The sequence below is a fragment of the Pan troglodytes genome, chromosome 8 (assembly GCF_028858775.2).
Source record: "Pan troglodytes isolate AG18354 chromosome 8, NHGRI_mPanTro3-v2.0_pri, whole genome shotgun sequence".
Taxonomy (NCBI): domain Eukaryota; kingdom Metazoa; phylum Chordata; class Mammalia; order Primates; family Hominidae; genus Pan; species Pan troglodytes.
The window spans coordinates 42,401,043-42,416,837 of NC_072406.2; the positions used below are offsets into that span (position 1 = coordinate 42,401,043).

Here is a 15,795-nt window from a genome sequence, read left to right on the forward strand (position 1 = left end):
TATTGGTTTTGATTTAATGTCTTGGCCTGGGTGAGAGGGTGGTTTCAGCGCCATCCACTGGACCATTCCTACTATAACATTATGTTCTTACTTTACCAATCAAGAGACCACATGACAGTTCCACTGAATGGTAATTATGTCCATTCCAATTATACATTCAGGAACTGGCAAAGTGACCCACAGGTAGGTCCATGGACCTGAGCCAGAACTTTATTGATCACATAGTTCCCATATATCCCTAATCGAACAGGAAGGCCTTTATCACTTTGAGTGTCAATCTTGATATTCTAATAGCATTAGAGAAATTTAGACATTCCTCTTTTCCCATTGCATGGTGATCTGAGTACATGGCTGTAGACATCTTTGGGGAAAGTCTGGGGAAATTACCTCTTTCTACATCTGCCATGGGATGGCAGGTATTTCCCCACAGGGATCCAGCCTTTCCTTCAATTGATGGGTTCTAGGTGTAAGAACTGGCTTAGGTCTGGAAAGAAAGCAAGGGATCATGACTTTCCATCTGGGGTAACTGACCTCATCCTTCTGCTCATCCATGCTTTGCCTTCTTTAAGATCAATATAACACACATTATAATACATTTATTCCATACTCTCATTGGCTACCCATCTCTCTTGCTCCTATGAATATCATTTTCTTCTGCTGTCGCCATAGATCTTTGCTGTTCAAGACTCCCTGGATACCTTTTCAACCTTTCTGCCCATTAAGGTCACTTGCATCTGATGGTTCAGCACTGCAGGTGACCTCTCCTCTTCAAGGATCCTTTCACTTATCTTGCTGCTAGAGGCCCCAGTTCTATAACAGCATCTCCTCCCATCAGCTCTGGCACCCAGGGAACAGTCCCCCACTCTGAGCTTCTCAACAGTACTGGAGCTCCCAAAGACTCACTCCTCAGTATCTTGGTATACAAGTCTCCTCCAGATCCTGTCGAGAATCAGGCTGGGTAGAGCAGATCCAACTGGCAGGCTCAGTTCTCTGGGCCTTCCTCCACAGTCTGCCTGGGAACTTTTTCCAGGCTTCTAACTGTGATATTAGAACTGGCCCTCAGGAACTTAGAAAAGGTCTTTAAAAGGTTTAAAAAGTTTCAGCATCAAAGAAACACATGCCAAAAAAAAAAAAAAAAAAAGAATCAGTTATTAACGTTAAGAAAAAACAAAACTTATACCAAAGGTTAGGCTGAACTATATGAAATTGTCATCTTCCTAAGTCAAAATAGATGGATACTGACCATGTCAAGTAGTTTAACCAGATATCATCAGAGGACATTACTACTTGGCTTACCAGTGAGCAGCATTTATTTATTAAGTTTTAGAAGACTTTATGAAGACATCAGTACATTAATATGAAACAAAAATTATGCTATAACAATACAGGGGGAGCTGGGCGTAGTGGTTCATGCCTGTAATCATAACACTTTGGGAGGCCGAGGTGGACAGATCACATGAGCCCAGGGGTTCAAGACCAGACTGAGCAACATGGCAAACCCTGTCTCCACAAAAAAATTTTAAAAATTAACTGGGCATAGCAGTGCATGTCTGTAGTCCCAGCTACTTGGGAAGCTGAAGTGGGATGATCACTTGAACCCAGGATGTCAAGGTTGCAGTGAGCCGAGATTGCACCACTGCACTCCAGCCTGGGTGATAGAGTGATGCTCTGTCTCACAAAAAAAAAAAAAAAAAAAAAAAAAAAGAAGAAGAAGAAGAAATATGAAGACTACATGTAAAAAATGGAATGCTCAGGATATCAGATCAATATACAAAAATCAATTGTTTCCATACATTTGCAGTGAACAATTCAAAAATTAAATTTAAAAGACAACTCCATCAGGAAAAAGGCAAGGACGTCCCCCTCATCACTCCTTTTCAACATCTTATTGGAAGTCCTAGCTAATGCAATAAGACAAGAAAATGAAACAAAATGTGTACAGATTGGGCAGAAAGAAACAAGACTATCTTTATTTGCAAATAACATGATTATCTATGCAGAAAATCCAAAATAAAAATAATTTTTAAAAATCTCCTGGAACTAACAAGGAACTATAGTAAGGGTGCAGGCTACAAGGTTAATATACAAAGTCAATTGCTTTTCTGTACAATAGCAATAAACAAGTGGAATTTAAAATTAAAAACACAATACCATTTAGCATACAAAAAATGAGATACCTAGGTATAAACCTAATAAAAAATATGTATAAGACCTATAAGAGGGAAACTACAAAACTCTGATGAAAGATGTCAGAGAAGAACTAAATAAATAAAGAGATAACACATGTTCATGGATAAGAAGACTCAATATTGTCAAGATGTCATTTCTTCCCAAATTGATCTATAGACTCAATGGAATCCCAATCAGAATCTCAGCAAGTTATATTGTGATTATAGACAAACTGATTCTAAACTTTATATAGAGAGGCAAAAGACCCAGAATAGCCAACACAATATTAAAGAAAAAAACAAAGTTAGAGGACTGTCATTACCTGACTTTGAGATTTACTGTAAAGCTACAGCAATCAAAATTGCATCATATTGGTGAAAGAATGACAAGTAGACCAATCAAAACAAAATAAAGATCCCCAAACAGACCCACATAAATATAGTCAACTCATCTTTGGCAACAGAGTAAAGGCAATATAATGAAGAAAAGATAGTATTTTCAACAAATGGTGCTGGAAGAACTGGATATCCACATGCAAAAAGACAGATCCAGACACAGATCTCATGCCCTTCATAAATATTAACTACAAATGAATCATAGACCTAAGTGTACAATGCAAAACTATAAAACTCTTAGAAATTAACATAAGAGAAAACCTAGTTGATCTTGGGTAGGTGGTGACTTTTTGGATACTACATCAAGGCATAATTCATCAAGAAAATAATTTATAAGATGGACTTCTTTAAAATTAAAAATGTCTGTTCTGTTAAAGACAATGTCAACAGAATAAAAATACAAGCCACAAACTGGGAGAATATGTTTGCAAAACACACATCTGGTAAAGAACTGTTATTCAAAGTATACATGCTGGGTGAGGTGGCTCACCTCTGTAATCCCAACACTTTGGGATGCCAAGGAGGGTGGATTGCTTGAGTTCAGAAGTTTGAAACCATCCTGTGCAATATGGTGAAACCCTGTTGCTACAAAAAATACAAAAAATTAGCCCAGCATGTCGGTGTGCACCTGTGGTCCCAGCTACTTGAGAGGCTGAGTTGGGAGGATCACTTGAGCCTGGGAGGTCGAGGCTGCATGAGCTATGTTCATGCCACCGCACCCAAGCCTTAGTGACAAAGCAAGACCTTGTCTCAAAAAAAAAATATATATATATAGTGTATATATACATATATACACATACATACACACAAAGAGTTCTTACACAAATAATTCTTGACTTGATTTTAAAGTGGGTGAAAATATCTGAACAGACACCTTACCAGAGAAGATGTACAGATGGCAAGTAAGCATATGAAAAAATGCTCAACATCATATGTCATTAGAGGATTACAAATTAAAAAGACAATGAGATACCACTACACACCTATTAGAATTATGAAAATCCAAAACACTGAGAGCATCAAATGCTGGAGAGGCTGTGGAGCAACAAGAACTCTCATTCATTGCTGGAAGGAATGCAAAACGGTACAGCCATTTCAGAAGACAGCTTGGCAGCTTCTTACAAAACTAAACACACTATTATCATATGAACCAGAATTACACTCTTGCTATTTACTTAAATATATTGAAAGCTTATGTCCACAAAAATACCTGTACACAGATGTTTGTGGCAGTTTTATTTATAATTGCCAAAACTTGGAAGAAACCAAGATGCTGTCAGTAGGTGAGCAGATAAGCTGTGGTATATCCACACACTGGAATATTATTTAGCACTAAAAATAGAGCTATGAAAAAATACAAAGGAACTTGAAATGCGTATTTGTAAGACAAAGACACCAATTATGAAAAGCCTCCATGCTGTATGATTTCAAATATATGACACTGTAGAAAAGGCAGAACTATGGAGGTAGTAAAAAAATCTGTGGTTGCCAAGGGTTGAGGGTGGGAGGAGGCAAGAATCAGTGGAGCACAGAAGATTTTTTAGGTGAATGAAAATATTCTGTGTGAAATTATAATGACGGAAACATATCATTATATATTTGTCAATAGAATATACAGCACCAACAATAAACCCTAATGTATGCTGTGGGCTTTGGGTGAAAATGCTGTGTCAACATGGACTCATTGATTGTAACAAATGTGCCACTCTGGTCCAGGATGTTGACAACAGAGGAAGCTGGGAGTGCATGGGGATAAGGGCATATGGAAAATCTATATACCTTCTGCTCAATTTTGCTGCAAATCTAACACTGTTCTAAAAACAAAAGTCTCTTAAACAGCAACTCCCATTTATAGTAGCATCACAAAGAATAAACTATTTAAGAGTATTTTATTAAATAAAATTAAATATTCTCTTTTTTTTTTGAGAGAGGGTCTCCTTTTTTGCCCAGGCTGGAATGTTGTGGTGCAATCATGGCTCACTGCAGCCTTGATCTCCTGGGCTCAAGCCAACCTCCCACCTCAGTCTCCTGAGTAGCTTGGATGATAGGCCTGCACCACCACACCTGGCTAATTTTTGTATTTTTTTGGTAGAGACAGGGTTTTGCTATGTTGCCCAGGCTGGTCTCAAACTCCTGAGTTCAAGTGATCCTCCCACCTGGTAAAATAAAAACTTCAGCCAAATTAAATTTAAAGGAGTTTAATTGAGCAGTGAATGATTCGTGAAACGGGCAGCCCCCAGAATCACAGCAGATTCACAGAGACTCCAGCATAGCCACGTGGTGGAAGAAGATTTATAGACAAAAAAAAGGGAAACAACGTACAGAAATTGGAAGTGAGGTACAGAACAGCTGGATTGGTTACGGCTTGGCATTTGCCTTATTTGAACACAGTTTGAACCTTCAGCAGTGTATGAATTGTTGAAGTATGGCCACTGGGATTGACCAAGGCTCAGCTATTATTATAGGCACATATTCCTAAGTTATGTTTTGAATCCTGTCTACCTATTAAGCTAGGTTGCAGTTCATCCACAAGGACTGAAATATAGAAGTATGGGGTCCTTCTAAGGACATATTTAATTCACTTTAACAATTCCTCCCTTTTGGTCATTTTCTCAATTTTGAGAGATTGACCAAAACTGTAGTTACTGATGTCACCATCACCTTTGTAAATGTACTTATTTGGTGTTGAAACCCACTGGGAAACAGTAGAACAGTGGGTTTTGGAAAGAGGGAATGAGGAATGAGTAGAGGGTACCTCTTTATGCTGGAACGTCCTGTTTACAGGAGAAAAACAAAACCTGGTCTGTTCTAGGATCTATGTGTTTCCTTAAAGTCTTAGTTTCATTATGTCACATTTAGCACAAGTTACTGCTTTTTAGTTTGGTTTGGCCTATTGGGGCCTAGTGCATGAGCTTAGTCCAAAACAATGGCCTCTCATAATTTTATTTTAAAAAATTCCCCCTTTTTGGTCAGGTTCTCACTTAGGTGAGAGTATGACCAAAACTTAGGGCCTCAGCACCACTCTCCCGTTACCATCATTTTGGGTTTCCGGTCTCAGCACATCATTCGTAGGTTACAATATCCTCATGGTTGCACATTTCTTTCATCTCTTGTCATTCCAGTTGAAGAGATACCATTTGACTTTCTAGAGATGGCTGCATGCAAATATTTAAAACCTTTGAGAGAACATAGCACATCAGGAAAACTATTATTATAACTACTGGGAGCGTAATACCAAGAATTTGGAGTATGCTCCTTACCCAGGGTCCCCATAAACCAAACCACATAAAATTAAATAGGTTAAAGAATAAGCTAGATGAAGAGTCTACTTGCTTAAGGGGTCTTTTTATTAATCCCCTACAACTGAATTTTTATAATCTATATTTGATGTATTTCTCCATAGGCCAAAAGTGCCAGCAGCTGCACAAGTACCTTTCTGTTTAGCCAATTCTATTATTTAGCATAACTTTCACAAGAAAATTTAAAGTCTGTTGTGTAAACATAGCCTTTACTTAGAATCTACTATACAGCCTATCATAAGGGATACATTTCTAATTATTGCCTCTTTTATTCTAAACCATGGAAAAAGAACCTAACAAATGATGTCCTTCTGTAAGAGTGAAGGTCTTCTGGCAATGTTCTCTTTAACCCATGATGAGAATTAAGAGGACTTTTGACTAATTATGAGGCAATGAATGTACCATTAAAGTTTCTCACCTACATTGGAACTTTATCTTTTATCTATCACCATATAAGGTTATTTATGTAGAAAGCTGGCTAAAAAAATCCTTCACAAATAAAAGTGCACCCTATAAGTGCACATAATAGACCCCCTTTTTATTTCTATTGTTCATAGAGGCATAAACAAGGAAAAAATATTCAAAGATATAAGAGTCTCATCATAGGCCAGGCACGGTGGCTGATGCCTGTAATCCCAGCACTTTGGGAGGCTGAGGTGGGCGGATCACCTGAGGTCGGGAGTTTGAGACCAGCCTGACCAACATGGCAAAACCCTATCTCTACTAAAAATACAAAATTAGCCAGGCGTGGTGGTACACGCCTGTAATCCCAGCTACTCGGGAGGCTGAGGCAGGAGAATTGCTTGGACCCAGGAGGTGGAGGTTGCAGTGAGCCCAGATGGCGCCATTGCACTCCAGCCTGGGCAACAAGAGTGAAACTCTGTCTCAAAACATAAAAATAAAAAAAGAATCTCATGATAGTAGAAGTCTTGATCTGTGATCTTGGGAAAACCTGTTTACATCAAGGATGTCATCTTCTTTTCTGGAGAAACTTTCCTGGTTAGTTTTACCTTGAGGGTTCCAATGGGTGTACAGTTCCAAGGGTGTGGAGGGACCTTTCTCAGTTGTGAGTTTATGAACCCAAGGTTCAAGTTTCCAAAGTTTTGTTGCAGTGTGAATGGCAAGGACAGTCTTTCTCTGATGTTCTGAGAATATCCAATCTTCAGGTTCTAGATTGTGAAGGGGTTGATTGTCCCCAGCAAACCATAAAAAGCTTTCTTTACCTGGTGAAAATATACTGTGGGATGATAATTAACTGTTATAACATAAGACATGCATTGAAACTAACAATCGAATGAAATCTCTTTATGTTTAAATGACCCATCAGGTAGCCAAATGTACGTGAAGGTTTGATTGTCTTCCCAGGAATATGGAACCAAACACTGGTTTTATACTATTTTCACAATTTATAAGTCACCACATCAATATATTCAATTTGGATTGTTTTATCTGTTCCATGATGAGTCATGGAATGCAGAACCTTTAATAACAACACATTTAAGGACTCAGGAAGGGCAAGGTGGCTGTCCTGGTTCTCCATGAGTCTATGCTTAACATGGGACTTTATGTCCTCTTGAATACCAGTTGTTTCTCCAATTTAGGTGCATAGCACCAACAACTAATGGGTTATTACAGATAATTTGACTTGGACCATGGAGTTCAAATTGTACATGTAAACAATTTCAGTATCGCCTGGTTTAACATGAAAATTTGGCAAAGTATTTTCTTAGTATTTAATTAATTTTTTTGTTCTACTTATGTTAGCACTTTTATACAAGGAAATTTGGTTATTTCTGTGGTGTACAATAACTTAACATAATAACCATAATTATGATTGACAACATATACTTAGACATATTATAATTAGTTTAAAAATAATAAGTGCTTAAATCAAATATTTTATTAGAAAGTAAAAAGTGTAATGCCTTTTAGTTCATGTGACTTAAGTAATCTCTTGGAAATAAAGACAGTTTTGAAGATTATTGGTAAAATAAAAATATCTTTAAAAATACAAACATTTGGTCTAAACTATGCAGGTCAGATATTAAGTTTGCTAAATGCTTTAAGGTCATAAACTGCTTCTTTGACTTTTAAAAATTGTTCAATTTACCCGAGAGGTGGAGCTTGCAGTGAGCCGAGATCGCACCACTGCACTCCAGCCAGGGTGACAGAGCGAGACTCCGTCTCAAAAAAAAAAAAAAAAATTGTTCAATTTCTTTTAGAGACATTAAATTCTAAATAAGGCCTGGGGATATATGGAATTAGCCATGTCCCCTAGCTATTCAAAGGAGGTTATAAAGAAAAGAGATTTTATATAAGAAAGGATCTTTTATGGTAAATTCTTGTCCTAAAGTAAAATAACTGGTTGTTTAAAAATAGGGATGCTTACGACAAGTCAGAGAGTCCAAACATGTTGTAGATGGTCTGTGTACGCTGTGAAAAGATTTATAAAAGAAAATTTATGCACCAAAAGTGACAGTCGCTAAGAATTAACATTATAACATGTAATTGAGACTACTTAAAAAATAGGCTTACATGCAAGGTGTGTGAGGAGAAGGAAATGTGTTTTTGGAAAGAGATTATAAGAAGGCATGGGAATGTAAATTTTTGCCTAGTTTAGAGGGTTAAAGGATTGTTTAAAATTAAATAATATAAAGCTAAAGGTTTAAACAAGTTATGGAAGGTTTGTAAAAATTAACTTTGTGAACATAATTCTATGTGTGAAAATATTGACTAATTAAAGCTCTTTCATATGTAAACATAACACACATAATACATTTAAATACATAGACAGACAGAAGATAAAAGGACTCATTTTCCAAGCCAGGAATTGTACCCTGAACCTGGGCTGCATTGTGAAAAGAAAAAGCATGGCAGCGTGGTTGCAAGATCAAGCTCCCAAGGACATACAAGACAAGAGGGAAACCTCATCCAGTTTTTTTTTAGAGACCTGCAGCAAAGTTTGTAACTGACCAGCTTGCTGGGCCATCTTAAAAAGCAGGCTTACAGGTATCCTAAGCCTGTGTTCTATCCTAAGTTACCCCTATCCATTATAGAACACAGAAAGACACACAAAGCACACTAGATTCTCTACAGCTTAAGATTAGCCTCACGAATCCTTCATCTCATTAACTAAAACTTTAACAGAGGAGATAAACAGTGATTTTTACTATTCATTCAACTAATTTGCACAGAGAAAGAGAGAGGCCAGAAGTCTGGTAAGAAATTCTTACCTTTTGCCAGCATGCCAGGCTTTTGGATTTCTCGGAGATGCTGGAGGAATCTGCATATTTTCAGTAGGATGTGCAGGGAAGGCCTCCTTAAGAAGGCAACATTTGAGCAAAGATCTGAAGTAGGCAAAGAAGCCATTTGGATATCTGGTAAAAGAGCTTTTCCAGGTATTTAACAAATAATTTCCTAACTTATTCTACGTTTTATTTTTTGTTTTTGAGACACGGTATCTCTCACTCTGTCGCCCAGGCTGGAGTGCAGTGGCGCAATCTCTGCTCACTGCAACTTCCACCTCTTAAGATTCCAGCAATTCTCCTGCCTCCACCTCTTGAGTAGCTAGGATTACAGGTGTGTGCCACCACACCCAGCTAATTTTTGTATTTTTAATAGAGACGGGGTTTCACATGTTAGCCAGGCTGGTCTCGAACTTCTGAGCTCAAATAGTCCACCTGCTTAGGCCTCCAAAAGTGCTGGGATTACAGGCATGAGCCACAGCACCCAGCTAAGCTTTATGTGTATGTATTCTTTAATCAAATATCTATTGTATATGACATTAACTGCATGTATAAGGAGATAAGACAAGATTACGGATGTTTATTGAGTGCCTGCCATGTACCAGGCACTGTGCTAAGTTTAATGAATGAGGTTTGGTACCTTCACTAATATTTACAACTTAATGCAAGAGGCAAGGTGTAGACATACACTTCCTGCAGTTGGAGTGCAGCAGTTCTTACGAGGAGGAAGAGTTGGTTTGAGGTTGCACCACAAGAAGTTTATATGCACCTGACCTACCTGAAGTCTACACCTCCCTTTCAAGATGAATTAACGTGTAAAGGGTGCTCCCCACTCTAACAGAGGGGAAGCTAGCAAGTTAATACCTGATCACACCTTTTATAGAGCACTGTGGTTAACAATCTGCCTTCCCAAAGTAACTCATTTAACCTTCATAACAATAAGAAGCAGTTGTTCTAAGAAGCCTTCGTGTCTCTGTCTGAGATGGAGAAAGGCTCAGAAGGCTGAGCAGTTTGACAAGGTAGAGTTCGACCTAAATTTAAGGTAACAGGCTTAAAGCACAGCGCTTTTCCCACAGCAATACAGCTGTTATGAGCATTTGCTGAAATAAAACAGCTTAATATTCTCCTGACTCAGTCCTCTCCCACTGACAAGACAGAAAGAGCTGGGTTGAGGTCGGGGCGGATTCAGAGCCCACGATGTCAGCAAAGACACATAAGGAACTCGCCCTCCGGAAAAACGCGGGGGAATTCTGGGAGTGCGCGGCCTTGGACCACGCACATGCGCGACAGCTCCCGCTGCTGAATATCTCAGAGGCGCACCTGGGCGGCCAGCTGGGCTCGGAGTGCAGCGGGGTTAGGGTGGACGAGGACGTGTTGCACCCTGAAGAGCCTCATCATCGGTGAGAGTGGGGTGGGCAAGTCCAGGTGAGGCGGGCGTGCGGGCTGTGATGAGGGTGGCTGGGCTCTTTCTGCCTCCGTAGCCGCTGTCTCTTGGGCCGTGGTGGGAACTGTCAACCGCTGCAAGTGTCCACGATGGCGGCCGGGCTCGGGCCGGCTCCGCCCGCGCCCTCCTCGGCCTCTGGGCCGCGCTCTCCCGCGGCTTCTGCGCCCCTCTCCCCACCCGCGCCTGCCTGTTCCCGGCCTCTGCCACGCCCAAGTTCTCTGGGTCGCTCTCCCTCCTGTGGCGCCGAGAAAACACCATTCCGAGGGCCGCCGCTCGGCCGGCAGGTTTGCTGCGCGGAGCTCAGGGCGTGGCGGGCTGGTTTGGGCCCGAATCCGGCCGGGGGCGCCTCGCCTCGAGCCCCTCGGGGTTCAGGCTGCTTGTCACCCCGAAACCCAGAAGACGTAACTTTCCCACTTGAGGGTTTCTGTGGGGCCTTCTCTAAATACATAATGTCCTCGGGAAGTTTCGTGATGCGTTAGGACCCATTCCTGGCCTGTTTGGGCGCAGCTTAATGTCGCTTCTTTTACTTTTTTATTAGTCGTCTGTGAAAGAACAGCTGGATCTTGTGAACTGCTGGAAATTTTCTCTTTAGTGTAAGTGGTCCACGGCTGAAGCAGTCGGACCACCTTTGAAAATAACGTGTAATTGTTATTTCTCATTTTGCCACATCCTGTGGAGACAAAAGATTAGTGTTGTGTCTTTTCATTTTTTATTTTTCTTCTTGGGGAAAATAATATTGACAATGGAGTTGAGTATAAGGTAAGACATGGATCTAGGTGGATGTTGCTAGAGGGTTGTGATTTCATGAGGGCTTGGAACAGAGTTCAGGTGAAGTCATTCTTGCCATCTGATTATGAGTAGGTTATGTTCAAGGCCGTCCTGATCCTTAAACCACATTTACACTCCAGGGGCTGTAATCAGTTTCATATTTTAGTTATACCTTCTGATACACATATATTTTTTTTTTTTGGGACGGAGTCTCGCTCTGTTGCCCAGGCTGGAGTGCAGTGGCGAGATCTCAGCTCAACGCAGTCTCTGCCTCCCGGGTTCAAGCGATTCTCCTGCCTCAGCCTCCTGAGTAGCTGGGATTACAGGTGTGAGTCACCACACCCGGCTAATTTTTGTATTTTAGTAGAGACGGGGTTTCACCATGTTGGCCAGGCTGGTCTCGAACTCCTGACCTCAAGTGATCCACCCACCTCGGCCTCCCAAAGTGCTGGGATTACAGGCGTGAGCCACCGCGCTTGGCTGATACATATCTTTCAAATAACTTGTTATTCATGTAAAATTTTATAAATTGAAGTATCCTTATACAAAGTAGAATGAAAGCGTTCCTCAGGTAACTTTTAAAATTACAAACCTGCACATTCTGCACATGTATCCCAGAACTTAAAGTATAATAAATAAATAAATAAGATTACAGAGTCCTACTTTTTTAGCTACTTCAGGATTTTAAAGCTTACTATGTAATATATTCTGAATTTTTTTTGTATTTTTAAAGTTTGACAATACATTTTTCCAGTATTCCTCACTTAATGTACTCTATGTCTACTGTAGTCAGAGGGGTTTGCACATACCAAGGAATAGAATAATGAAACACTATGGGTAAGCAAACCAGTATAATTTGTGTGTGTGTGTAAAAGGGATGAATAAAATTATTTACCTGATCATCTGTTATTGCACGTACATATTTGAGGGTTAAAAATTTAATATAATAAAAATTGCCTTAATAGGAATTTTATAATCTTGTGATCTTTCTTTTTCATTTCTCTTTTTTTTCCTTGACATGTGGTTCTCATTTAAGTTCAGGCATATGAAATTGGCATTTTTGAAGTCACGAATGGTTGGTTGTCATTTCATGTAGTTCAACCCAATACATGAAATTGGGTTGAAATTGGTTAGCACTTTATGTAAATGTATTGCATGGGTGACAAGTTAGGGTGGTTAAAATTTTCTGGAAGGTTAACTGGAGTATATAAATGAGATTCGTTCCCCGTCCCCCGTCCCCACACCACTGCTTTTTTTTTTTTGAGACAGGGTCTTGTTCTGTTACCTGCTGGAGTGCAGTAGTGTGATCACGGTTCACTGCAGCCTTGACTTGCCGGGCTCAATCGATCCTCCCACCTCAGCCTCCTGAGTAGCTGGGACTACAGGGACGAATCACCATGCCTGGCTAGGGTTTTTTATAGAGACAAGGTCTTGCTGTGTTGCCTAGGCTGTTCTTGAACTCTTGAGCTCAATGGATCTTCCTGCCCTCAATGGATCTTCGCAAAATGCTGGTATCATAGGCATAAGCCACCATACCCTGCTCTACTTTTAAAATTTTTTTGTAGATGGGATTTCCCTATGTTGCCCAAGCTAGTCTGGAACTCATGGGCTCACGCCATCCTCCAGCCTTGGCCTCTCAGGGTGCTGGGATTACAGGCATGAGCCATGGCACCCAGCTGAGAGTCCCTTTTTAGAATAAGGTCTGTTAAGTGGGATTTATCAGTCTCTCTACTTCTCTCCCCAGAAACAAATGTATTTAGGCCTAATCTTTTTTAAACTTTTTCCTCAATGTGTAGTGGTGGATTATCAACTGCTCACTGCAAAATTTTGACACTGTATTACCTCTTTTGTGAAAGGACTGCATTTAGTTAGAAAGTTGTCTTATTTGTATGGCTAGATATACATTATTGGCCTATGTGATATGCTATGGAAAAGAACCTTACACACTTATCTTTCTGGATAAGGTGAGAATAAATGACTCCACTAAAATAGAAGCCTATACTTTTTAAAGTGAGTTAGTACAGAAACATTTGTCATGGGTGTGACCTTAAAGGGTTGTTTTTACCAAGTTTGTTCTGTTTCTTTATAGAGCTGGAGCTAGTGGAAGTGAAATAGCACTCATGTTGTTGGGGAATTATTGCACAACAAAGGATATCTTTAAGCTGAATTAGTGGATTACTTTCTAGTGTATTTCATGGCGTTGGAGTCTAAAGGGTATATGACAGTAATCAGCAGATCAGGATTATGAAACTGGGGCTGCCACTTGTGTGGCCTTGTGTGTGATCCTTGAATGCTCTAGGCCTTCATTTCAAAAGGGAGGGGGTTGGAATAGAAACCTCTCAAACCCTATCTAGTGTTAAATGTATAAGACTGTGATTCTGTAGCTAGGCCCGGTGAGGTAGAGGTAGCAGAGTATATCAAGAACTGGAAGGGATTAAAGAGACCTATTTTGTAAATTGCTGTCCCTCCTAACATACCCTAGCCTTGCCATTCGTTTTGGTGAATTTCATTTGTAGATAAAGAAATGCAGATTAGTTATAATCACACTCTGTTTGTTGTAAATTTGGTCTCATCTAAGTGCCATGGTGGTAGTTACTCCTTCCATCTCTACCTCTGCATGGAAAGCATTTTGCTCCTTTAACTTTGAAATATGAAGGTGTAAATATATAATATTGTAAGAATGGTGCTTCTACCAGGTGCGGTGGCTCATCCTGTAATCCTAGCTACTCAGGAGGCTGAGGCAGGAGGATCACTTGAGGCCAGGAGATCGAGACCAGCTTGGGCAACATAGCAAGACCATGCCTCTAAAAAACTGAAAAATAAAAAAATTAGCCGGCCATGGTGATGCACACCTGTCGTGCCAGTTACTTGGGGGGCTAAGGTGGGAGGATTAGTGAGCTGTGATTGTGCCACTGCATTCCAGCCTGAGTGACAAAGTGAGACCCTGTCTCTTAAAAAGAAAAAAAAAAAAAGGGTCCTTCTTAATCATTTTGAGATTGCCCATTCCTTTCAAAATGTAATAGAGAAATGGACTCTCTGCCCCTTTCAAAGTCTAATAAATAGAGAAATGGACTCTCTGCCTAGAAAAATGCACACATGGAATTTAGAATACATTTTGGGCTACCAGGGTACCCCTGGCTAAGATCTGATGTATACCCAGAGCCTGTATTAAAATTTGTTGCTTCACACCATGCCACCAATTCCCTGCCTCTCCTGACAAAGTACCATTAATGACAATGGCTGTTGTAAGGATTAGCAATCATGAGAGAAAAACCTCTGGCTTTTTGTCTGCACATTGCCATATGTTCAATAAATAATACCCAATATCATTATTATTACTTGTATTATTATTATTATTATTACAACTACTCTACAAGGTTATATTAACTTATGTTTTTGTAATAATATTTTCTGTGGTGACCACGTGTAGATATGTATCTTTTCTATTCTTAAATTATGGGTAACTGTGTTGGGAGAGAAGAAAATTTTTATAAGTTTTATTTTAGAGTCTTATTAGTGCTGTCACCTAACTTATGTTTGAAGTAAGTAAATATAGTTAAGATGTGAAATAGAGAAATCTTGAATTTGACTCTCCTGTTTTACTTTGATTCTGTGGTGCTCGTTTTATGGTAAACACAAGAAAACAAAACCAAGTAAGGTAGAGTTAATCCTTCAAATATAATTAATGACACTGGGTTTGGAAACTACCAGGAGGTCATTATGTTTTGCAGAATACTCTGTGGACAAAACATATCTCTAGCAGCAGTAATCACAACCTTATGAATATTAGAATCTAATTAGAAATTAGAATATTAGGAATATTCATCAGATTTTTCTATAATTTAGACATCTGATGACTGTTTCTTTGATTTTATTAATACAAGCAGGTAAACAGGACAGACTTATACTTTAGAAGTTAACAAGTGAAGTTGAGTGATTTTAAAATTTAGGGCTTTAACATTAGCTTTTATTTTTGAAGAGCTTCTAATAACTGACACTTCTGCTTCATAGTTAGTAAAATAATTCTGGAAGATGGAAAATCTTAGAGTATCCTTCTAATCTGGTGTCTTTTGCTTTTATCCTTCCTTTCTAGTTTCCTACCATTTCCTAGGTTTAGTCCTTTGTTCTCTCCTGCCATAACCATGGCAGTTGTCTTCTGTTGATTTTTCTTCCATTTTTTGTTGGCATTAACTTTTCAAAACAAAGAGCAGTTCTTGTCATAACTTTGTTTAAAAGCCTTCAATAGCTTCCAGTCGCCTACTTGGTTTTGTAAACCCTACCTGGTGTTTGCCTGAGTATACCTACTCTGTCCTGTGATCTTTTTTTTTTACCTCTCTTTTTACTGTATCTTTTCTTCCCACTTAGGTGGTAGCCATACTGCCTGTTATAGAATGCTAGGCTTTGATATCTTTCTGTTTGTGCTTGAATTTAAAGTGGATTACACACCAGATTTTTTTAAGTTACTTTACTTTGTT

The 15,795-nt window shown here is 39.4% G+C and overlaps 1 protein-coding gene and 1 long non-coding RNA gene across 16 annotated transcripts in view; one reads left to right on the forward strand and one right to left on the reverse strand.

Annotated features, from left to right (window-relative positions):
* Positions 1 to 4,747: 4,747 nt before the first annotated feature.
* Positions 4,748 to 10,733, reverse strand: LOC107966908 (uncharacterized). Its single transcript, XR_001706967.3, has 5 exons — positions 10,429 to 10,733; positions 9,097 to 9,210; positions 8,253 to 8,296; positions 6,874 to 7,100; positions 4,748 to 5,740 (listed from the first exon to the last, which is right to left on the reverse strand). It is a non-coding gene; the product is annotated as an uncharacterized LOC107966908 (long non-coding RNA).
* LOC735719 (uncharacterized) overlaps positions 10,291 to 15,795 on the forward strand; it is a 131,089-nt gene continuing 125,584 nt past the window's right edge. For 7 of the 15 annotated variants that reach the window (XR_010146599.1, XM_016962877.4, XM_063780613.1 and 4 more), the window contains exon 1: positions 10,291 to 10,508. Coding sequence is in view for 6 of the 15 variants with exons in the window: in XM_016962877.4 (XP_016818366.1) it covers positions 10,306 to 10,508 (203 nt within the window). In the remaining 9 variants the exon portion in view is untranslated. Of the gene's footprint in view, positions 10,534 to 15,795 lie in introns of all 15 variants that reach the window. The other 8 variants (XR_010146606.1, XR_010146605.1, XR_010146603.1 and 5 more) reach the window with 2 other exon arrangements.